General features: G+C 48.4%; 1 protein-coding gene across 10 annotated transcripts in view; it reads right to left on the bottom strand.

Annotated features, from left to right (window-relative positions):
- The window catches only part of CACNA1A (calcium voltage-gated channel subunit alpha1 A), a 429,355-nt gene extending 405,230 nt beyond the window's left edge, over positions 1–24,125 (bottom strand). For 8 of the 10 annotated variants that reach the window (XM_073016883.1, XM_073016879.1, XM_073016877.1 and 5 more), the window contains exon 1: positions 23,601–24,124. Coding sequence is in view for 1 of the 10 variants with exons in the window: in XM_073016886.1 (XP_072872987.1) it covers positions 23,601–23,611 (11 nt within the window). In the remaining 9 variants the exon portion in view is untranslated. Of the gene's footprint in view, positions 1–23,600 lie in introns of all 10 variants that reach the window. The other 2 variants (XM_073016887.1, XM_073016884.1) reach the window with 2 other exon arrangements.
- Between the last annotated feature and the right edge of the window lie 326 nt (positions 24,126–24,451).

Genomic DNA, 24,451 nt, shown 5'->3' with positions numbered 1-24,451 from the left:
TATGTCCCCACCCTCATGGAGAAGACATTCTAGGAGGGAGACAGACAAGGAACAAAATAAGTAGGTACATCACATAGAGATTAGGAGTTGAAAAGTGCTGGGAAAGGTCGCCGGGCACGGTGGCTCATGCCTGTAATCCCAGCACTTTGGGAGGCTGAGGCCAGAGGATCACGAGGTCAGGAGATCGAGACCATCCTGACTAACATGGTGAAACCCCATCTCTACTAAAAAATACAAAAAATTAGCCAGGCATGGTGGCGGGCACCTGTAGTCCCAGCTACTCGGGAGGCTGAGGCAGGAGAATGGTGTGAACCCGGGAGGCGGAGCTTGCAGTGAGCAGAGATTGCGCCACCACACTCCAGCTTGGGGGACAGAGCAAGACTCCATCTCAAAAAAGAAAAGAAAAGAAAAGTGCTGGGAAGGGCCAAAAGACCAGGCGTGGTGGCTCATGCCTGTAATCCTAGCACTTTGGCGGGCAGATTTTCTGAGCCTAGAAGTTTGAGACCAGCCTGGGCAACATAGCAGAACCCCATCTCTACTAAAAATACAAAAATTAGCCAGGCATGGAACTACACTGGAACTATAGTGGCACATGACTGTAGTTCCAGCTACTTGGGAGGCTGAGGTGGGAGGAACACTTGAGCCTGGGAGGCAGAGGTTGCAGTGAGTCAAGATTGTGCCAATGCACTCTAGCCTGGGTGACAAAGCCAGACCATGTCTCAAAAAAAAAAAAAGTTTTTAAATTGACAAATAAAAATTGTATATGTATACACACACATACACACACACACACACACATACACACACATATAAATATAGATATATATATATACTTTTTTTTTTTGAGACAAAGTTTCACTCTTGTTGCCTAGGCTGGAGTGCAGTGGCACGATCTCAGCTCACTGCAACCTCCACCTCTTAGTTTCAAGCAATTCTCCCGCCTCAGCCTCCCGAGTACCTGGGATTACAAAATTGTATATATTTATGATGTTCAACATGATGTTGTCTAACACATACGCATTGTGTGTTCGACTAATGGCTAACTTGAGCTAATTAACATATGCATTACCTCACACACTTACTGAGGTCTTTTTGTGGCTAATCTCTTCTTATAAGAATACCAGTAATATTGAATTAAGGCCACTCATCTGACCTCCTTTTACCTTAATTACCTTTGTAAAGGTCCTATCTCCATATACAGCCACATTCTGAGATACTGGAGTTTAGACTTCAACATACGAATTTGGGAAGACACCATTGAGTCCTTAACAAAGAGGGGTAAGGTGTGTAGGCTGGGTGCAGTAGCTCATGCCTGTAATCCCAGCACTTGGGAGGCCAAGGCAGGAGGATCACTTGAGGCCAGGAGTTCAAGACCAGCCTGGGCAACGTAATAGGACCCTCTCTCTACAAATAATTTTTTAAAAATTAGCCAGGCATGGTGGCACGTGTCTGTAGTCCCCGCTACTCAGGAGGCTGAGGCAGGAGGATTGTCTGAGCCTGAGATGCTGAAATTGCAGTGAGCCGTGATCGTCCCACTGAACTCCTGTCTGAGCAATGAAGTGAGACCCTGTGTCAAAAAAAAAAAAAAAGAAGAAGAAGAAGAGGAAGAAGAAGGGTTGGGTAGACTGGTTACTTTATTTTTTTATTTTTATTTTTTATTTTTTTGGAGATGGAGTCTCGCTCTGTCGCCCAGGCTGGAGTGCAGTGGCCGGATCTCAGCTCACTGCAAGCTCCGCCTCCCGGGTTCACGCCATTCTCCTGCCTCAGCCTCCCGAGTAGCTGGGACTACAGGTGCCCGCCACCTCACCTGGCTAATTGTTTGTATTTTTTAGTAGAGACGGGGTTTCACCGGGTTAGCCAGGATGGTCTCGATCTCCTGGCCTCGTGATCCGCCTGTCTCGGCCTCCCAAAGTGCTGGGATTACAGGCTTGAGCCACCGCGCCCGGCCCTGGTTACTTTATTAAATAGGGACGCAGAGACAGCCTCACTGAGGAGGTGACATCTGAGAGAGGCCTGAGGGAGGAGGGGAGCCACGTGGGTATCTGAGGGAAGAGCTTTCCAGGCAGAAGGAACAGCATGTGCAAGGGTCTTGAGACAAGACTGTGTGTCTCAAGGAACAAAGAGGCCCGTGTGGCTGTGGGTGACATGGTCCATGGCTTTTGGAATCCACACCTCACCCAAAAGCATATTTCCAGTCCCATAGTGATGTTTCCCACCTGAGTCAGCCCCTACGACTAGCCTCTCAGTATCTGTCCAAGAAAAGCGTACCTATGGGGAGGCTGGCATGAATGAAATAGAATTAGGCCATGCCCGGTGGCTCACGCCTGTAATCACAACAGTTTGGGTGGCCAAGGGAGGAGGATTACTTCAGCCCAGAAGTTTGAGACCAGCCTGAGCAACATAGCAAGACCCTGTCTCTAAAAACAAAAACAAAAAAAAAAAAAGAAGAAAAAAATTTTTTTAAACTAGCCAGGTGGTATGTACCTGTAGTCCTAGACACTCAAATGGCATAGATGGGAGGAAACCTTGAGCCCAGGAATTTGAGGCTGCAGTGAACTATGATTGCACCGCTGCATTCCAGCCTGGGCTACAGATAGGCTACCTTGTTGGAAAGAAAGAGAAGGAAGGAAGGAAGGGGAGAGAGAGAAGAGAAGAGAAGAGAAAAGAAAAGAGAAAGAGAAAAGAGAAAGGGAGAGAAAGAAGAGAGGACAGAAAGAAAAGAGAGAGAAAGAGAGGAGAGAAAGAAAGAGAGAAAGAGAAGGAAAGAGGCCAGGCACAGTGGCTCATGCCTGTAATCCCAGAACTTTGGGAGGTCGAGGCAGGAGGATCACTTGAGGTCAGGAGTTCAAGACCAGCCTGGCCAAAATGGTGAACCCTGTCTCTACTAAAAATACAAAAATTAGCCAGGCATGGTGGCAGGCACCTGTAATCCCAGCTACTTGGAAGGCTGAGGCAGGAGAATCGCTTGAACCCAGGAGGCAGAGGTTGCAGTGAGCCAAGATCACGCCATGGCACTCCAGCCCTGGGTGACAGACTGAGACTCCATCAAGAAGAATGGAAGAAAGGAAGGAAGGAAAGAAGGAAGGAAGGAAGGAAGGAAGGAAGGAAGGAAGGAAGGAAGGAAGGAAGGAAGGAAGGAAGGAAGGAAGGAAAGAAGGAGGGAAGGAAGGCAGGCAAGCAGGCAGACAGGCAGGAGGGCAGGAAGGCAGGAAAAGGGGGGGGAGAGAGAGAGAGAGAGAGAGAAAGAGAGAAAGAAAGAAAGAAAGAAAGAAAGAAAGAAAGAAAGAAAGAAAGAAAGAAGAAAAAGAGAAAGAGGAAAGAAAGAAAGAAAGAACCTGTCAAAGAGGAAGAAAGGAAGGAGAAAGAAGAGAAAGAGAAGAGAGAAAGAAATGAGAGAGAAAAAAGAAAAGAGGGGACAGAAAGAAGAGAAAGAGAAAGACAGGAGAGAGAATGAGAAAAACAAAAGAGAGAGAAAGAAAAGAAAGGAGTGAGAAGGAGAAAAAGAAAAGGAAAAGAAAGAAAGTGAAAGAAAAGGGGGAGAGGAAGAAGAGAGAGAAAGAGAAAAAGAAAGAAAAGAGAGAAAGGAGAGAGGAAGAGAAAGAGAGAGAAAGAAGAGAAAGATAAGAGAAAAAGAAAGAAGAAAGAAAAGAGAAAAAGGATGAAAGGAGAGAGAAAGAAAAGAAAAGAAAGGAGGAATAAAAGAGAAGAGAGAGAAAGAAAGTAGAGAGAAAAATGAAAAAGAAACAAAGAAAACAAATTAAGAAGCTCAACCCCCTGCAGAAACATTTCATAAGTCACTCCAACACCCACAGGTATAAGTAGGTGGTACACAGGATGAGGCTGCCCCCAGATTGCAAAGAACCAGCTGAAGGAAGGAAGGAGGGAAGAATTATCTCCATTCCATTTCCTCTCACCCTGCTTTAAGCATGCAAAGAAACAAGAACTCTCCCAGCCTCTCCTAAGCAGATCAACTCAGTATGAGCTTAACAAATGCAGGTACCTTCTGGTTTCTTTCCAAATCCTATAATTAATGAAGTTTAATAGATCTATCCTTCATGACGTCTTTAAGCTTCAATTTACTCCCGTGAAACCTCACTCTTAATTGCCCACGATTGTGCATCTGTAAAGTCTTTTATGTTTTGCCAAATACTTTCCCATTGCGCTGAAAAAGAAATCTGCTTTCCTTTTATAACCACTTCTGCACGGATGCCATTTTTCTTCCCATTTCACAGAAATAAAACTGAAAACTGATTCAAGAGTGCTCCAGGTACAAGGGTTTATTTCACCCCACCCCCAAAATATTCTTACTGCACATATAAATTTTCTTTTTCTTTTTCTTTTTTTTTTTTTAAGAGGCAGGGTCTTGCTCTGTTGCCCAGGTGGGAGCACAGCGGTGCCGTCATAACTCACAGCACCCTTGAATTCCTGGGCTCAAGTGATCTTCCCAAGTAGCTGGGACCACAGGCCCGTGCCACCAAAGCAGGCTAATTTTTTTAATTTTTAAATTTTTCATAGAGACGGGATCTCCCAGCTGGTCTCAAACTCCTGACCTCAAGTGATCCTCCTGTCTCGGTCTTCCAAAGCTGTGGGATGGTAAGTGTAAGCCACCGCGCCCGGCCACATCAATATTAAAGAAAGAGAGAATGGGCCGGGTGCGGTGGCTCAGGCCTGTTATCCAGCACTCTGGGAGGCCAAGGTGGGCGGATCACTTGAGGTCAGCAGTTTGAGACCAGTCTGACCAACATGGTGAAACCCCATCTCTACTAAAAATATAAAGATAAGGCGGGTGTGGTGGTGCACATCTGTAGTCCCAGCTATGCGGGAGGCTGAGTCAGGAGAATCGCTTGAACCTGGGAGGCGGAGGTTGCAGTGAGCGGAGATTGCGCCACTGCACTTCAGCCTGGGTGACAGAGTAGGACTCCTTCTCAGAAAAAAGAGAAAGAATCCAGTTTACAGGTTGGGTGGGCTGTGTAGTACCTACACATTAACTAAAATCCCAGAAACCAGACACAGGGTAAGCACTTTGGTGGCAAAGATTCTGAACAAGCCAGGCTCTGTGGCTCTCACTTGTGGTCCCAGCTACTCAGGAGGCTGAGACGGGAGGATCAGCCCAGGAGGTCAAGGCTGCAATGAGCAATGATCATGCTACTGTACTCCAGCCTGGGTGACAGAATGAGGCCCCATCTCTGAAGATTAATTAATTAATTAATTAAGTTCTGAAAGAAGAAGGAGTGTTTCTACCTGGGAAGGTAGGAAGAGAAGCAGGAAGTCAAAACCTAAGGCGCATATCCCAGGTGACATCTTTGGAGACGTGCACGTACTTATCCCACAGCCTGACATGGGATGCTCAATTTCCCTCTCTGGTGCTCTAGCACGTATCTCCCAGTCTCCCCCATCTCATTATAGGCCCCCAAATTCACCCTGATACCCAAGCCAGAAACTGAGTTGTCAATCATGGTTCCTGCTTCCCTTAACTCCGGGCATCAAATTCATCCACAGGTACCATCTACTCACTTCCAAAATATATCCTGAGAGCTGGGCGTGGGGGCTATGCCTATAATCTCAACACTTTGGGAGCCTAAGGCGGGAGCATCTTTTAAGCCCAGGAGTTCAAGACCAGCCTGAACAACATAGCCAGACTCTGTCTGTGAAAAAAAAAAAAAAATTAATTAGCGAAGCGTGGTGGCATGCAATGGCAATGGTAACCCAGCTACTCAGAAGGCTGAGGCAGGAGGATCACCCGAGCCCAGGAAGTTGAGGCTGCAGTGAGCTATTAACAAGCCACTGCACTGCAGCCTGGATGACAAAGTGCAACCCTGTCTCAAAAATAAAAATAAGCCAGGCATGGAGGCTCATGCCTGTAACCCCAGCACTTTGGGAGGCCAAGGCAAGAGGATCACCTGAGGTCAGGAGTTCGAGACCAGCCTGGACAACATGGTGAAACCCCGTCTCTACTAAAAATACAAAACTTAGCCAGGCATGATGCTGGGTACCATAATTTCAGCTACTTGGGAGACTGAGGCAGGAGAATCACTTTCACCAGTGAGGAGGAGTTTGCAGTGAGCCAAGATTGCATCATTGCACTCCAGCCTGGGTGACAGAGCGAGACTCTGTCTCAAAAAAATAAAAAGTGAAAATAAAAACAAGGCTGAGCGCAGTGGCTCACCCCTGTAATCCCAGCACTTTGGAAGGCAGAGGTGGGCGGATCACCTGAGGTCAGGGGTTCAAGACCAGCCTGGCCAACATGGTAGAACCCCATCTCTACTAAAAACACAAAACTTAGCCGGGCATGGTGGCACGTGCCTGTAACCCCAGCGAGAGGCTGAGACAGGAGAGTTGCTTAAATCCAGGAGGCAGAGGTTGCAGTGAGCCGAGATCGCGCCACTACACTCCAGCCTGAGCAACAGAGTGAGACTCTATCTCAAAAAAAATAATAATAATAAATAAAAATTAAAAAATGTCAATCAGCACATTTGCTTTTGCTAGAACAAAAGCCGCATCCTCCCAGGCTGCCCCATCCCTGTGACTTTGTCGCCTCCCCTTCTCCCTGTTACCCTTTTAGCCCCAGAATCACTGTCCTCCTACCTGTTTCTGGGCTGTGCCAAGCTCATTCCACCTTCGCACCTGCTGTTCCCTCTTCCTGGAATGCTTTTCCCCTAGTCTCGGACAAGCCAGTTTCCCGTCTTCATGCAAGGCCGTGATCAGATGCCGGCTTGCAGAATCATCCGCCCAAAGCACCACCCCCAGCAGGTGCTCTCATCACACTCGCCTGTGAGGTCTTCCTTACGGTATTTGTTGCTCCCTGAGACCAGTACGTACATGCGGGCTTCTATAACATCCACCTCCCTGATAGGATCTCAGCTGAATTTGAACAAGGATCTTGGCCTGCCTCATTTGCCATTGAGTCCCCAGTACCTTCACTATTTCTTGCCTGAATGAATGAATAATTTTAGGAATGAGTCTACCCACGAAAATGTCATTAAGCCCCTTCCAAACCACCACCAGCGGTCTGGGACTTTTCAATTTTATGTATTTATTTTTAATATTATTATTATTATTATTATTGAGATAGAGTCTCACTCTCTCGCCCAGGCTGCAGTGCAGTGGCGTGATCTCAGGTCACTGCAACCTCTGCCTCCTGGGTTCAAGCGATTCTCCTGCCTCAGCCTCCTGAGTAGCTGGGACTACAGGCGCCCACCACCACGCCCAGCTAATTTTTGTATTTTTAGTAGAGATGGGGTTTCACCATGTTGGCCAGACTGGTCTCGATCTCCTGACCTCAGGTGATCCTCCCGCCTCAGCCTGCTAAAGTGTTGGGATTACAGGCGTGAGCCACTGTGCCCAGCCATTTTATTATTACTTTTGAGATAGGGTCTCACTCTGCCACCCAGGCTAGAGTGCAGAGGCATGATCCTACCTCACTGCAGCCTGGAACTCCTGAAATCAATCGATCATCCTACCTCAGCCTCTCGAGTAGCTGGGACCACAGGTGCACACCACTATGCCTAGCTAATTATTTTATTTTTTGAGAGACGGGGTCTCACTATATTGCCCAGGCTGATCTCTAACTCTTGGCCTCAAATGGTCCTCCCGCCTCAGCCTCCCCGTGTGCTGGGATTACAGGCATGAGCCACCGTGCCCAGCCTGGGATGTTTTTCTAAGTAGGGAAGGGATAAAGTATGCCAGGAAATAAGGCATATTCTGAAGCAAGGTCCCACCTCTTCACACAACAATGAACTGTTGGGTTCCAGGAAAATTGCTTAAGCCTCTGAGTCTCTGCTTTCTCCTCCAAACGTGGGGATCATGGCAAGTACTTCAGAGAGCCGTTGTCGTGAAGGGTTATTAGGCTCCGCCATGAGAAGTCAGTGCAATGAGCACAGCGCTGGACCACGGAAAGGGCTAGGTCCACACCTGGTCTAGTGTTAACCTGGGGCAGGTGGGCAGAGCGGGGCATCTGCAGGAAAGGGGGTCAGCCGCTCCAGCTACACCACCAAGGATGCTTTGCAGAGCGCTCGTGAGCGGTTCCAACGGAGCCCCAGCTGTCCTGTGTGTACACACGAGAAACAAACACATTTCCAGCCAGCGGTCACTCCCTCCCCAGCTCGGTGCCTGCGCCTGGCACCTGTGGGACCCCATGACCAAATGTGCTGTTCTCTCTCTCTCTCTCTGTTTGCCTAACCTCAGCACGGAGGAAGTGGCAAAGTGCACGGGCATGGCTTCACCGAGAATCAGCTGGGTTCCACCAACAGACAGCGCCAAAGAGAAGACAATGGAAAAAGTAAATAGAAGAAAATAAACAACCCAAAGCCTGAGGCCACAGAAGGCCTCATTGTTAATGGAATAACAATCATAGCACCTGTCCGATATGCCAGGTATCGGTGGTACCCACTACTTTCCCACACCTGAAATGGGAGTCGACCCCTCCGTCAGCAAGCCTGGACTGGCCTGAATTGCCATGGCAACCAGATGGTAGCTAGAGATGCTCCTGATTCACACAGCCTGGTCCAGGAGCTCTAGGGGAAGAGACAGAGAGGGAGGGACCGCAGGGAAGTCTAGTGGTGCTGTCTGTCACCCTCCCATGTGGACCGAAACATTTACATGGCTGTGGCAGACACCAGGCTTCACCACCCACAAATGAAAGAAGTGGTCACAACTGGTAAAAACGAGTAAAAAATACAGCACTTAATTTTTGAAAAGTAAAGGAAAGGCCGGGCGCGGTGGCTCAAGCCTGTAATCCCAGCACTTTGGGAGGCCGAGACGGGCGGATCACGAGGTCAGGAGATCGAGACCATCCTGGCGAACACGGTGAAACCCCGTCTCTACTAAAAATACAAAAAACTAGCCGGGCGAGGTGGCGGGCGCCTGTAGTCCCAGCTACTCCGGAGGCTGAGGCAGGAGAATGGCGTAAACCCGGGAGGCGGAGCTTGCAGTGAGCTGAGATCCGGCCACTGCACTCCAGCCTGGGCGACAGAGCCAGACTCCGTCTCAAAAAAAAAAAGAAAAAAAAAAAAAAAAAGAAAAGTAAAGGAAAAACATTCTCTGAAACTTCGCAGGTTCATCATACACATTGGAAAAGCATGTGATGCTGAAGCCAGGCATCACCGCGTGCGCCTGTAGTCCCAGCTACTCGGGAGGCTGAGGACCACTTGAGCCCAGGAGGTCAAGGCTGCAGTGAGCTATGATTGCACCACTGCACTCTTGCTGGGGTGACAGAGTGAGACCCTGACTCAAAAAAAAAAAAAAAAAAAAAAAAAAGGAAGGAGAAAAATGCTTCTTGGAAGGGGATGGGAGCTCAGGAAGCTCCAATATGTCCTTTATCTAAGGAATTCAACATAGAGCCAGGCAGGGGCTGGACTGTAACCTTACAAGGCCTCCTTTTATTCTCTGGAATGGGAAAATGTCTTTTTCCACCCATCTTGGAGGAAAATTTAAAAACTAAAAATGAGAGGCCAAGGTGGGAGAATCACATGAGCCGGGGAAGTTGAGGCTGCAGTGAGCTATGATCGCACCACTGCACTCCAGCCTGGTGTACAGAGCGAGGCCCTGTTTCTTAAAAGAAAGTACAAGAGATGGACTTGAACCACTATTGCTGGCTCTGAGATGAAGGAGGCCACGAGCCAGGGAATGCAGGCCACCCCTGGAAGCTGAGAATGACCTCCTGCTGACAGCCAGCAAGGAAACAGGACTCCAGTCCTACACCGCATGAAACTGGATTCTGCCAACAACTTAAATGAACAAGAAAACAGGACTAGGTACAGTGGCTCACACCTGTAATCCCAACACTTTGGGAGGCCGAGGCGGGCGGATCACGAGGTCAGGAGATCGAGACCATCCTGGCTAACATGGTGAAACCCCGTCTCTATTAAAAATACAAAAAATTAGCCGGGCATGGTGGCGGGCGCCTGTAGTCCCAGCTACCCGGCCAGCTGAGGCAGGAGAATGGTGTGAACCTGGGAGCCAGAGCTTGCAGTGAGCCGAGATTGTGCCACTGCACTCCAGCCTGGGTGACAAAGTGCGACTCCATCAAAAAAAAAAAAAAAAAGAAAAAGAAAACAAGATTCTTCCCTAGAGCCTCTGGAAGGAAGTACAGCCAAGTAACACTTTGATTTCAGTCCAGCCAGGCCTGTTGGATTTCTGACCTACAGAAACTGTGAGATACTAAGTGAGTGTTTTGTTTTGTTTTGTTTGCGATGGAGTCTCACTCTGTCGTCACTCAGGCTGGAGTGCAGTGGTGCGATCTCGGCTCACTGCAACCTCCACTTCCTGGATTCAAGCGATTCTCATGCCTCAGCCTCTGGAGTAGCTGGAAGTACAGGCACCTGCCATCATGCCTGGTTAATTCTGATATTTTTAGCAGAGACGGGGGTTTCACCATGTTGGCCAGGCCGGTCTTGAACTCCTGACGTCAGCTGATTCGCCCACCTTGGCCTCCCAAAGTGCTGGGATTACAGGTGTGAGCCACCGCCCCCAGCCCACTGAGTGTGGTTAAGGCATTTATTTTGTGGTAATTTGGAATGGCAGCAATAGAAAAATTAATAGGCAGTTACATGTAGAATAATTTTTTACAAACATGGAATTTGTGAGATTTATATATGTGTATATACATACATACGTATATATTAAAAGTCTACAACTTTTTTATACTTAGTAAGATATCTTAGATAACATTCCAAATCAGCTCCTATAGGAATGTTTCTTACCAACATTCCACATCAGTTCCTATAGTTTATTTTTATGTTGCTGTTTTTTGAGACGGGGTCTTGCTACGTCACCCAGGCTGGGGTACAGTGGCACGATCATAGCTCACTGCAGCCTCAACCTCCTAGGCTCAAGCAATCCTACTGCCTCAGCCTCCCGAGTGGCTGAGATTACAGGCACACACCACCATACCCAGTTTCCGATAGTATTTTTCAGTGACTCCATCAAATGTATCTGGTCTGGATCTCTGGGTCTTTCTGATTTCTTGCTATTCCCAAGAATGTTGCAGCCAATGTTCTGCATTGTAGACCTTCAGGTTCTGCTACAAGTATCTCTGTAGAATGAATCCCCAGAGGTGGAATTGCTCTGTGGAAGAGTGTAAGGCTGGGTGAGGTGGCTGAAATCCCAGCACTTCGGGGGGGTTGCATTCGAGTGGAATATACACAGGTGTGGAGTCCTGGTTGAGAGCACAGAAGTGTTGCTTTAAAAGTAGCTTAAACACTTTGGGAGGCCGACGCAGGCAGATCACTTGGGGTCAGGAGTTCAAGACCAGCCTGGCCATCAGGGTGAAACTCGGTCTCTACTAAAAATACAAAATACAAAAATTAGCCGGGTGTGGTGGCAGGCACCTATAATCCCAGCTACTCGGGAGGCCAAAGCAGGAGAATCGCTTGAGCCTGGGAGGCAGAGGTTACGGTGAGCCGAGATTGTGCCCCTACGTTGCAGCCTGGGCAACAGAACAAGACTGTCTAAAGAAAATTTTTTAATAAATAAATAAAAGCAGCTTAAAAACACATCTATGTTTGAAATCACATCTCCTCCCCTCCTCTCTCTTGTTCTCTCTCTCTCTCTCTGGCCTTGATCCTCTCTCTTCCACTTGTCATTTGATCCTGCGTTTCTCTGTGTGCTAAGAGCTCCACCAATTAAACATCTTAATCCAGCCCTGGACAAAACTAGGGTTGCTAAGACCCAGGGAAATGGTCTCCCCTCCCAAGTTCTAGGCCGCAGAGTGTGAAATTCAGCAGACCGTGGATTCTAACGGCTCCTAAGGAGGCGCCGGGATGAAGATCATCTAAATGTCATTTGTAATCGACCTTCAGATGCATTCGTCACCTTCCGGATGATGTTTTATTTGGCTGAGAGTAAAAGCGATTTCCAGGCCCTGAACAAACACTCTCCACGGTAGGGACCCAGGTGTGGAGCAACTGATAAGGATCTTCCTAGAATTGAAAACTCAGAACCAGGAAACAACCCAAATGTGCATTGACAGCGGGATGGATAAACAAAAACATGTGGTGCGGCCGGGTGTGGGGGCTCACGCCTGCAATCCCAGCACGTTGGGAGGCCAAGGGGGGTGGATCACCTGAGGTCAGGAGTTCAAGACCAGCCTGGCCAACATGGAGAAACCCCATCTCTACTAAAAACACAAAAATTAGCCAGGCGTGATGGTGCACACCTGTAATCCCAGCTACTCGGGAGGCTGAGGCAGGAGAATCACTTGAACCCGGGAGACAGAGGTTGCAGTGAGCCAAGATCGCACCATTGCACTCCAGCCTGGGGGACAAAAGCGAGACTTCATCTCAAAAAAAAAAAAAAAAAAAAAAAATGATGTGGGTGGTGCACACACACAATAAGAAGTTATTCAGGCTGAGAGAGAGGGAGGAAATTCTGGCCGGGCGCGGTAGCTCACGCCTGTAATCCCAGCACTTTGGGAGGCCAAGGTGGGCAGATCACTTGAGGTCAGAAGTTCAAGACCAGTCTGGCCAATGTGTGAAACCCCATCTCTACTAAAAATACAAAAATTAGCTGGGCGTGGTGGTGCATGCCTGTAATCTCAGCTACTCAGGAGGCTGAGCCAGGAGAATCGCTTGAACCTGGGAGGTGGAGGTTGCAGTGAGCCAAGATCGTGCCATTGCACTCTAGCCTGGGTGACAGAGCGAGACTCTGTCTCAAAAAAAAAAAAAAAGAATTAATAAGTGAATACAGGTATCAATAAGTAGTTATAGGCACCAATAATTGAATATAAATACCAATAAGTAGATATAGGCATCATTAAGTGGGTATAAGCACCAGTAAGTGAATATAGGCATGAATCAATAGATGTAGGCACGGCCAGGCGCGGTGGCTTACACCTGTAATCCCAGCACTTTAGGAGGCCGAGGCAGGCGGATTGCCTGAGCTCAGGAGTTTGAGACCAGCTCGGGCAATATGGTGGAACCCCATCTCTACTAAAAATGCAAACAAAAAAAATTAGCCAGGTATGGTGGCACACACCTGTAGTCCCAGCTACTTAGGAGGCTGAGGCAGGAGAATCACTTGAACCCAGGAGGTGGAGGTTGCAGTGAGCAGGGATCACACCACTGCACTGCAGCCTGGGTGACACAGCGAGACTGTGTCTCAAAAAAAAAAAAAAAAAAAAAAAAGATGTAGGCCCCAGTAAGTAGCTATAGACACCAATAAGTGGACATAGGCACCAATAAGTAGATGTAGACACCAATAAGTAGGCATAAGCATCAATAAGTAGCTACAGACACCAATAAGTGGATATAGACATCAGTAAATAGATACAGGCATCAGTAAGTAGATATAGGCATCAATAAGTCGATATAGGCACCAACAAGTGGTTAGAGACATCAGTAAGTAGCTACAGGCACCAATAAGAGGATATAAATATCAATAAATGGATATAGGCACCAATGCATGGATACAGGAACCAATAAGTAGACATAGGCACCAATAAATAGATACAGGCCTCAATAAATAAACATAGGCACCAGTAACTAGATATAGGCATGAATAAGTGGATATAGGGCTCAATAAGTAGGCATAGCATCAATAAGTAGCCGCAGGCACCAAAAAGTAGATATAGTCATCAATAAGCAGACATAGCATCAGTAACTGAATATAGGCACCAATAGGTGGGTATAGGTATCAATAAATAGCTACAGGCCCAATAAGAGGATATAGACATCAATAAATGGATATAGCCGCCAATAAGTGGATATAGGCATCAATAGGTAGATATAGGCATCAATAAATGGATATAGGCACCAGCAAGTAGAGATAGCATCAATAGTTAGATACAAAGGTTTTTTATGCTCATTCTGGCCACAACCCGGAGCTTCCCCATCTCGCACAGGGTGGAACCCCTCCCGCCCCAACTTTGCATAGACAAGCAACCAGCAAGATGAAAGAAAAAGTAAAGCTGGGGCCAAGAAGAGCTCTCATCACTTGGGGCAAAACTCCAGAACTGCCCCACATACATGAGAACAGAGCTAAATAAAACGCCAGGCCAGATGGCCAAGGTTGAACGGAAGCTGAGACCAGCAAGCCAGCATAGCCCCGAGTGTGGCTGGAAGTGTTCATTCCCTGGTGAGAATAAACCATGTCACAGCTGGTCTCGTGTTCCACCCACGTTCTTCTTCACCAGCTGGACGGTGTGATCACGGTGCGGTGAGACAAACACGCACCCTCCCACCGAGATGAACAGATCGCCCAGGATTGCTGGATGGTTGCGCAGCCCCAGGACACGGAGTGAGGCTACAGGACGGGGGAAGGAGGGGAGGAGATCCCCGGGGGTGCAGGCTGTTGGGCTGGATCTCAAGCTGAATTCTTCCTCCCAACTTCACTTCGTGGCTCTGTTGTCCTCCCCATCACTCATGCATCCATTCGTCATTCATTCATTCATCCAGCAATATTTATTGAGCACCTACTGTATGCCAGGCACTGTTCTCAACACTGGGGACTAAGGCATGAATAGCAGAGACAAAAGTCCCTCCTGGAGCTGGCATTCTAATGAAGGAGATGGACAAGAAAGAGGAAAAACTCATGAAATAGACAGAACGTCAGACAGAAAAGAAAACGGTAGAGGAGGAGGGGGAAGGGGAAGCTGACTGTCATTTAGGTAAAGTGGCCAGAATGGCCTCACTGAGAAAGAAATATTTGAGTAAAGACCTGAAGGGAGATGAGGATGAGGGTGGATGCATGAGGGTGTCTGTGGGAAGAGCGTTCCACGGCAGAGGAAAAGGCCTCTGCGAAGGCGCTATGGCTGACCGCGTGACTGATGTGTTCAAGGAACGGCGCAGAGGCCAGTGTGGCTGGAGCACAGTGAGTGAGGGGGCAGGAGGTGAGGGCAGGGAGGTGAGGGGCACAGATGGTGCAGGGTCTTGTGGGCCATAGGGAGAACTTTGACTTTTGCTCTGCATGAGGTGGGAGCCACTGAAGGCTCTAAGGAGATGAGGGATGTGGCTGACTCAGGTGTTCACGGGAGCCCTCTGGAGGTCACATTTGCAAGAAACCCCAAATGCAGTGGAATCGATCACCCCAGATACTGTGGGGTTCCTTCCTTCTCTCTTTCCTTCATTTCCACATTCTACTCATCATCAGAGCTGGCGATGTTCTCTTGTCCTTCCCCTCCCACTTGCCGTAGGCCACACTCATCCCACCCTGAATCTTGTCTCCTCCAGTTCATCATAAATAATGAGCTCATCCATTAGCCAGTCAGTCCCCTAAAGACTCCCCACAGCCAGTTGAATAAAGTGTGAGTCCTGGCCAGGCGTGGTGGCTGATGCCTGTAATCCCAGCACTCTGGGAGGCCAAGGTGGGTGGATCATTTGAGGTCAAGAGTTCGAGATCAGCCTGACCAACATGGTGAAACCCCATCTCTACTAAAAATACAAAATTAGCTGGGCGTGGTGGCGGACGCCTGTAATCCCAGCTACTTGGGAGGCAGAGGCAGGAGAATCGCTTGAACCCGGGAGGCAAAGATTGCAGTGAGCCGAGATCGCACCATTGCACTCCAGCCTGGGCGACAAGAGCGAAACTTCATCTCAAAAAAAAAAAATCAAAAGCAAGCAAACAAACAAAAAGTCAACAACAACAACATAAAAGCAATCAGCTCATCCATCAGTCAATGCCGTAAAGACTCTCTCCACAGCCAGCTGAATAAAGTGTGAGTCCTTTCGCCAGCCCCGTATATGTGCCAAGATGTGGCCCCAGAATTCCTTCCACCCTCACTTCCCACTACATGAAGCTGATGCTCTGAGACAATCCTGACCACACCCCTGACTTTCACCACCCTGAATACCCTTCCCTCTCCCCATCCCAAGGTCCAGCTCAAAAGACATTTCTGCTTCACAAGCCTCCTCTAGAAAATCCTACTAGTGCCCACACCTCCTGTCTGCCCATGGCTCCCTGCCCCTAGCACCTGCCGCTCCCGACCTGCGGTTCCTCTGGCTGCAGGAGTGAGGCCCATCTGCAAGGGACAGACAGGTCACAGGTGCTACCCCTGGAATATTCCTCAACCAATGGTTGCTGCCAGGAGTTGGTAGAGAAATATCCCTGTCTTTGCAACCAGCCTGCTTGGGCTCGGATTCGGGATCAATCACCTCCTGCTGTGTGACCTTGGGTAAATCACTTCACCTCTCTGGGCCAGTTTCCTCATCTGTAAAATGGGGACAATAAAAGTACATCCTTCACAGTGTCATTGTGAGGATGAAATAATTAATTCTCTGCAGCATGTCCAGGACAGTGTCCCACACATGTAAGCCCCAATATGAGTATTTGCTATTGTTATTACTGTGTTTATGATGATAGTTTCATTCTCTGTTGAATCCTCTAAGCCTAGCACAGTGCCTGGCCAACAGGAAGAACTCAATATATAATTGCTGAAAGGCAGATTGCCAGTTGCGGTGGCTCACCTCTGTAATCCCAGCAATTTGGGAGGCTCAAGCGAGAGGATTGTTTGAGGCCAGGAGTTTAAGACCAGCCTGGGTGTCATAGGGAGACCCCCCATCTCAACAAAAAAATAATAATAAATTAGTCAGGTGCAGTGGTGCACACCTGTAGTCCCAGCTATGAGAAGGACCGAAGTAGAAGGTTCACTTGAGCCCTAGAGGTTGAGGCTGCAGTGAGCTATGATCAAGCCATTGCATTCCAACCTAGGTGACAGAGCAAAATAAAGAAAAGAGAGAGACACAGAGAGAGAGAGAAGGAAGGAGGGAAGAAAAAAGAAAGATGGAAGGAAGAGAGAGAGGAAGGAAGGAGGGAAGGAAGGAAGGAAGGAAGGACAAAGGGAGGGAGGGAGGGAGGAAGGAAGAAAGGGAAAGAGAAAAAGACAGAAAGAAAGAAAGAAAGAAAGAAAGAAAGAAAGAAAGAAAGAAAGAAAGAAAGAAAGAAAGAAAGAAAGAAAGAAAGAGAAAGAGAAAGAGAGAAAGAGAGAGAAAAAGAGAGATAGAGAAAGAGAGAAAGAGGGAGGGAGGGAAGGAAGGAAGGGAGGGAGAGAAGGAAGGAAGGAAAAGGGAGAGAGGGAGAGAAGGAAGGAAGGAAGGAAAAGGGAGAGAAGGAAGGAAGGAAGAAGGAAAAGGGAGAGAGGGAAGGAAGGAAGGAAGGAAGGAAGGAAAAGGAAGAGAAGGAAGGAAGAAGGAAAAGGGAGAGAGGGAAGGAAGGAAGGAAAAGGGAGAGAAGGAAGGAAGAAGGAAAAGGGAGAGAGGGAAGGAAGGAAGGAAAAGGGAGAGAAGGAAGGAAGGAAGGAAAAGGGAGAGAAGGAAGGAAGAAGGAAAAGGGAGAGAGGGAAGGAAGGAAGGAAAAGGGAGAGAAGGAAGGAAGGAAGGAAGAAAAGGGAGGGAAGGAAGGAAGGAAGAAGGAAAAGAGAGAGAGGGAAGGAAGGAAGGAAAAGGGAGAGAAGGAAGGAAGAAAGGAAGAAGGAAAAGGGAGGGAAGGAAGGAAGGAAGAAAGGAAGGAAGGAAGGATGGACAAAGGGAGGGAGGGAGGAAGGAAGAAAGGGAAAGAGAAAAAGAAAGAAAGAAAGAGAAAGAAAGAAAGAGAAAGAAAGAAAAAGAAAGGAAGTAAGAAAGGAAGGAAGGAAGGAAAAGAAAGAAAGAAAGAAAAAGAGAGAGAGAGAAAGAGAGAGAGGGAGGGAGGGAAGGCAGGGAGGGAAGGAAGGAAGGAAAAGGGAGAGAGGGAGGGAGGGAGGGAGGGAAGGAAGGAAGGAAGGAAGGAAGGAAGGAAGGAAGGAAGGAAGGAAGGAAAAGGGAGAGAAGGAAGGAAGAAGGAAAAGGGAGAGAGGGAAGGAAGGAAGGAAGGAAAAGGGAGAGAAGGAAGGAAGGAAGAAGGAAAAGGGAGAGAGGGAAGGAAGGAAGGAAAAGGGAGAGAAAGAAGGAAGGAAGGAAGAAGGAAAAGGGAGAGAGGGAAGGAAGGAAGGAAGGAAAAGGGAGAGAAGGAAGGAAGAAGGAAAAGGGAGAGAGGGAAGGGAGGAAGGAAGGAAGGAAGGAAGGAAGGAAGGAAGGAAGGAAGGTGGATCAATTATTCCTCTTGTCCAAGCAGGGCAAAACCAGTGGCATCAGGTCAATACTGAAACTGAACCAAATACCTGGACACTTAACACCATGTGTTATCCCCTGTCCGTCCTCTCTCTCTCTCTCTCTGTCTCTCTCACAAACTTGCTTGACTTCATCAGCACTGGAGAGCTAAAAGGAAACAGTACAGAGTACCAGGAAAAAAATAAAACTTCTCCCACGGGGACTGTATTTCTCTAATGTATCTCCCACAAACTAAACCATGCATCTGTTCTCTTAAGTCATTCTTGGGCAGGAGTGGGTGGGTAATGTTGCTTATATTCTATCTCCTTGAATTTTTTTCCTGATTAGGTATTCTTGACTCCTCAATATTAAGCAACTGGTAGGTGTTTCACCATCTCCCTCTTTCATCCCGCCTCTTTGGCGAGACAGTGTCTGTGTGTGTCATCAACATATTAACATGTTAAAGCGATAATTCATTATGGAGGTCATTTTTTGGTTGGTTTTTTTTTTTTTTTAGATACAGGGTCTTGCTCTGTTGCCCAGGCTGGGATTCAGTGACATGATCAGAACTCCCTGCAACCTCTAACTCCTGGGCTCAAGCGATCCTCCCACCTCAGCCTCCCGAGAGCTGGGACCACAGGCATTGGCCACCGTGCTTGGCTAATTTTAAAATGTTTTATAGAAATGAGATCTTGCTCTGTTGCCCAGGCTGGTTTTAAACTCCTGAACTCAAGCAATCCTCCCACCTTGGCCTCCCAAAGCTCTGGGATTACAGGCGTGAGCCACTGCGCCCAGCCTGCAGTGGTCATTTTGAATTCTGATTTGCTTTGTTTGTTCAACAAATATTTATTAACTACCAACTGTGTACCACTGTGATCCAATTATCATTCACCTTCGGATCCTAAGACTCTAGAGAAATCACCTAAAAACTGCCTCCCAGCCAGGCACTATAACTCAGCCTGTAATCCCAGCATTTTGGGAGGCCAAGGCAGGCAGATCACCTGAGGTCAGGAGTTCGAGACCAGCCTGGCCAACATGATGAAACCCCATCTCTACCAAAAATATAAAAAATTAGCTGGGTGTGGTGGCACGTACCCTGTAATCCCAGCTACTCAGGAGGCTGAGGCAGGAGAATCACTTGAACTCGGGAGGCGGAGGTTGCAGTGAGCCGAGATCGTGCCACTGTACTCCAGCCTGGGCAACAGAGTGAGACTCTGTCTCAAAAACAAAACAAAACAAAGCAAAAACAAAACCTGCCTCCCCTTGGCGGGGTCAAAAGAAAATGTAGTGATGGTTTCCCTGGAGAAAAAAAATAACTGGACACCAAAATTTGTAGTCCCTTTGGGGAAAAGAAAGTGAGTAGCCCTTGAGTTGAGTCCTGAAAAAAGATGTCTGAAGATGGTATCTGCCTACCATCTTCAAGATTTTGGTGTTGTTCGCCAAGAATTAATGTATGAGTTAGTAGGGTCCATAATATGGTTCTGTTACTCATATCTGACCAGGACGATTTCATGGAGGGTAAGACAAGTGGTAGAGGAGAAGAAAGAAGTGTGAATTAAAAAAGAAATCAGAGGCTGGGTGTGGTGGCTCATGCCTGTAATTTCAGCACTTGGGGACGCTGAGGCAGGTGGATCACCTGAGGTCAGGAGTTCGAGACCAGCCTGGCCAACGTGGTGAATCCCCGACTCTACTAAAAACACAAAAATTTGCCAAGTGTGGTGGTGTGTGCCTTTAGTTCCAGCTACTTGGGAGGCTGAGGCAGGAGAATTGCTTGAACCCAGGAAGCAGAGGTTGCAGTGAGCCGAGATGGCACCACTGCACTCTAGCCTGGGCGACAGAGTAAGACTCTGTCTCAAAAATAAAATAAAATAGGCCGGGCGTGGTGGCTCAAGCCTGTAATCCCAGCACTTTGGGAGGCCGAGACGGGCGGATCACAAGGTCAGGAGATCGAGACCATCCTGGCTAACACGGTGAAACCCCATCTCTACTAAAAAATACAAAAAATTAGCCGGGCGAGGTGGCGGGGGCCTGTAGTCCCAGCTACACAGGAGGCTGAGGCAGGAGAATGGCGTAAACCCGGGAGGCGGAGCTTGCAGTGAGCTGAGATCCGGCCACTGCGCTCCAGCCTGGGCGACTGAGCGAGACTCCGTCTCAAAAAATAATAATAATAAAATAAAATAAAATAAAATAAAGGAAATCAGAAGTGAAAGAAGTCAGACCCACAGTCTGAAAGAAGTCAGACCCACCTATTGTATGATTCATTTATATGAAATATGAAGAACAGAAAAAAGTCTGTAGAGACAGAAAGTAGATTAGTGGTCACTGAGGGGCCGCAGAAGACGGAAATGCGGAGTGACTTCGAATGGGGACAGGGTTTCCCTTTGGGGTGATGAAAAATTTCTGCAACTAGAGATGGTGGTACAACATTGTGAACGAAGTACATTGCTGTTTAATTGTTTGCTTTAAAATGGCTAAAATGAAGGCCAGGCATAGCGGCTCACTCCTGTAATCCCAGCACTTTGGGAGGCTTCCGCGGGTGGATCACTTGAGCCCAGGAGCTCAAGATCAACCTGGGCAACATGGCAAAACCGCATCTCTACAAAAATACACAAACAATTAGCTGGGCGTGGTGGTGCACGCCTGCGGTACCAGCTACTTGGAAAGCTGAAGCAGGAGAACGGCTTGAACCCAGGAGGTGGAGGTTGCGGTCAGCCAGGATTGTACCACTGCACTCCAGCCTGGGCGACAGAGCGAGACTCTGTCTCAAAATAAATAAATAAATAAATAATAAAAAGGAATTAAACACACGCTCTGGAGAGTAATTTGAAAGTAGCCAACATTTAGTGAGCACCTACTAGGTGCCTGGCACTGGGTATCACCTGGCTGGGCCTCCCAGCAATGCTAAGACCCAGATGCCATTGTCATCCTTGCTGTCAGCAGGGGACACTGAGGCACAGAGGGCTGACTGGCTCCCCTGGGTCACACGCCAATGAGTGTGCGGCCTCCGGGGCTTCTCAGATGCTGACTGGCTCATGACTCATCCAGCCTCAAGTTCAAATGCAGATTCTAACTCAGCAGGGCTGATTGGAGCCCCAGACTGGCCAAGACCTGCACCTTTTTTTTTTTTTTTTTTTTTTTTTTTGAGACGGAATCTCACTCTGTGACCCAGTCTGGAGTGCAATGGCACGATCTCGGCTCACTGCAACCTCTGCCTCCTGGGTTCAAGCAATTCTCCTGCCTCAGTCTCCCGGGTAGCTGGGATTACAGGCATCTGCCACCGTGCCTGGCTAATTTTTGTATTTTTAGTAGAGACGAGGTTTCACTATGTTGGCCAGGCTGGTCTTGAACTCCTGACCTCAGGTGATCCACCCACCTTGGCCTCCAAAAGTGCTGGGATTACAGGCGTGAGCCACCACGCCCTGCCAAGACCTGCACTTTGAGGGGAGGATCTCTTCCCCGGAGGCTAAGTCAGTCCTCCTTCATCCATTGCACAAACTTGGCCTTGCCTGAGGGGGTCGGAAAATGCTTACCCAGAGCTCTCGCCTGTCTGTCACTGTGGAGACAGCTAGGGTTGAAAGATGCTGGAATAGAAGCTCCCTCATTTGCCCTGGGACCAGATGGTCCTCTGGTCCTATACACTAACATTTTAGATAATAATAATAGTAAATGAAACCCTCGCCAGAGCTTTTGATGTCCACGAGTTTTCCAGGTCATTTGCCAGTAATTTCACTCAGTGTCAAATTCATCCTCTCCCTCCTGACTCCTGTAATGATCTTCTGTTTTCTTTTAGGGGAGGCTGCATTGAATTGAACCCATCTTACGTGGAGGAAAAGTGGCATTTGGACCTAGTGACATCTTTTTTTTTTTTTTTTTTTTTTTTTTTTTGAGATGGAGTCTCACTCTGTCCCCCAGGCTGGAGCGCAGTGGCACGATCTCAGCTCACTGCCACCTCCGCCTCCCGGGTTCAAGTAATTCTCCTGCCTCAGCCTCCTGTGTAGCTGGGAATACAGGTGCCCACCACCACTCCCAGATAATGTTTTGTATTTTTAGTAGAGACAGGGTTTCACTGTGTTAGCCAGGATGGTCTCGATCTCCTGACCTCAAGTGATCTGCCCGCCTCGGCCTCCCAAAGTGTTGGGATTACGGGCATGAGTCACTGCACCTGGCCACCAAGTGACATCTTGATACATCTCCTGAGATCTCTGTGTCTTGGAGGAAAACGGAGTATCCACACAGGGATAAACTCAGCCTCTTAGACTTCTGGAGTTGGAGGGCCTTCCTGCAGCCTGGTACTGGGGTGTTGACGGGGGACTAGGGGTCACATGGGTAAGGAGAGGTCGGGGTCAGCTATAGGCACCTGAGATCCCTGCAAGCAACCGAAGGCTATCCCCGAAAGAGCAGGTGCGGGACATGGCGAGGCTGCCCTAGAGTCACTGTCCCTGAACAGGCCAGGAGCCCTGAGCCAGGGATACCTACAGAATATTCCTCCATAGCACCTAGGGCTTTGGGGAAAAGGAGCGATAGAAGCTTCCCTCTTGTTGGTTCAGCCTCTGGGAAGGTGCTCTGACCTCCTGTTGACATTCTAAATTGGCCCTTCTCCTGGGTCAACCTCTCAGAAGCCTCTAAGGAAGGAGCCTGGAGCAATCGACGTGCCCTGCCATCCTTGCCCTGCCGTCCCCAGCAGCATCTGTTGTATGAAGCTGTTAGGTTCAAAGGAAGGAGAGGGGAGAAGAGGAATTCTGCCAGTTTCTCCCACTTCTTGAGAAACAAAAGCCACCCAGAGAGACGACTCGGTCCAAAAGTAAAGAAAAGAGGGGGAAGGGCAAGAGGGATGGCTTAGAGGGGGTGTCCAGCTCTTTCTCTGCTTTTCCTTCCAGTGGGGCAAGGGAGGGAAGAATATTAAATATTAAAAGGAAGAAGTGGTTTCCTAAGACGATGTAATTATTTTCAACAGCCTAAACTCCATCTGCCATTTATCTCTCTTTTCCCAACACATTTACGCTGCGTTGATCACAGCAAACAAGGCCCAGGCACGCCGGCGTCGGGAACTTTTATTCGGGGTCCCCAAAGCCATGGGCAATTGGGGGGTTGGGGGCGGCGAGGGGATATTGCATAATTCTAAAGGTTGTCACTTGTTCAAAGCAGCACGAGACTTAAAATGTGGACTTGAATGACGAGGGGGTGGGGGAAATATTAAAAAGTAGAATTTGACTTAGGTCAGAAATTCTCATTCTTGGGAAAATGTCACACGTTCAGGGCAGATGGCAAAGACATTGGTTGCTGGGAGGGGGGTTGCCAAGGGCAATTGAATGAAAATGGATTTTTAAGAAAGAAACAGGAATACGCTGGAAATGAAGAGTCTGCCCCCCTTCTTCCCAGCAAGAGAAACTGTTCAGACACGGGAAGAGGTTCTCAAGACAGAAGCAAGTGAAATTCAGAAATAAGCTGCCCACCCGCCAAGAAAATCTCTTCACAGAGGGAGCAGGAGAAGATCTTTGTATTTCTACCTTTGCAGATGGAGGTAATTTGCAGCAAGGAAAGAAAGACTAAACTGCCTGCAGGACTTTGCCTCCAGCGTCCCCCACTCTCAGAAGCCCCACTCACCTATGTAGCATCAGCGCTGGGGCTCAGGCGACGCGGCTAGTGGTCAGCACTGCGAGTCCTCCAGGGGTCCAGAGGGTCCCACCTCGTCAGCACCCAGGGGTCTGAGCCATCTGAAGTGCATGCATCCATGGCCCATCCAGTGGAAAGAAGAAGGGTGGCCCAGAGAGAGGAGGGAGAAAAGTGGGTGCCAAGAAAAGCAGTTCTCCGAGCAGAGGGCTCCCCACAAAAGCAGACACTGAACGGGGATGCTGTACCAGCTGCCAAGGGGAAAAAAAAAAAAAAAAAAAAAAAGGAGGAGGTTTCCCTGATGCTGGGAGGAGGGAAAGGAGGACCGATCGTTCTCAGCTCCTGATCGTTTTAGCGAAGTGCTACATGGGGACCCAGCCTGGGGAGATCAATCCAAGCAGAAGCTGAGAGCAAGCCAGCCCCACTGCTCCTCAGGGGGAACAATAATTTACGATTTCTTACTCTCTTCTTTACGCCCCTTAACACTGCACCGTGACCTCCCAGCACAGGGCAGAACTGTCGTCTCAGAAAGGAGCCTTTTTTTTTCTTCCCGCCCCCCCCCCCCCCCCCCCGCCCCGCTCAGGCTTCCCTTAAAGAGCAGAGGAACGGTGTTAAGAAGAGAATTCTCTCTCTTCCACTGGTTCCTGTCGGGGGTCCGGGGAGGGGGCGTGTAGAACAGGCAGCAGGGATATGGAATCGTGTTATAATTTAACCATCTCCAATCCGCCACATTGCAACCTAAATTATTTATGCGCTTAGAAAAATGATAATTAGGGGACAGCTGCTAGCCTCCTCTCTGAGTCTGTCGTGTTGGTTCTGGAAACAGCTTCCCCGTAGCTGATCTC

The sequence above is a fragment of the Chlorocebus sabaeus genome, chromosome 6 (assembly GCF_047675955.1).
Source record: "Chlorocebus sabaeus isolate Y175 chromosome 6, mChlSab1.0.hap1, whole genome shotgun sequence".
NCBI lineage: Eukaryota > Metazoa > Chordata > Mammalia > Primates > Cercopithecidae > Chlorocebus > Chlorocebus sabaeus.
The sequence above is the reverse complement of the archived record's forward strand: the minus strand, read 5'-3'. Positions and strand labels throughout refer to the sequence as shown.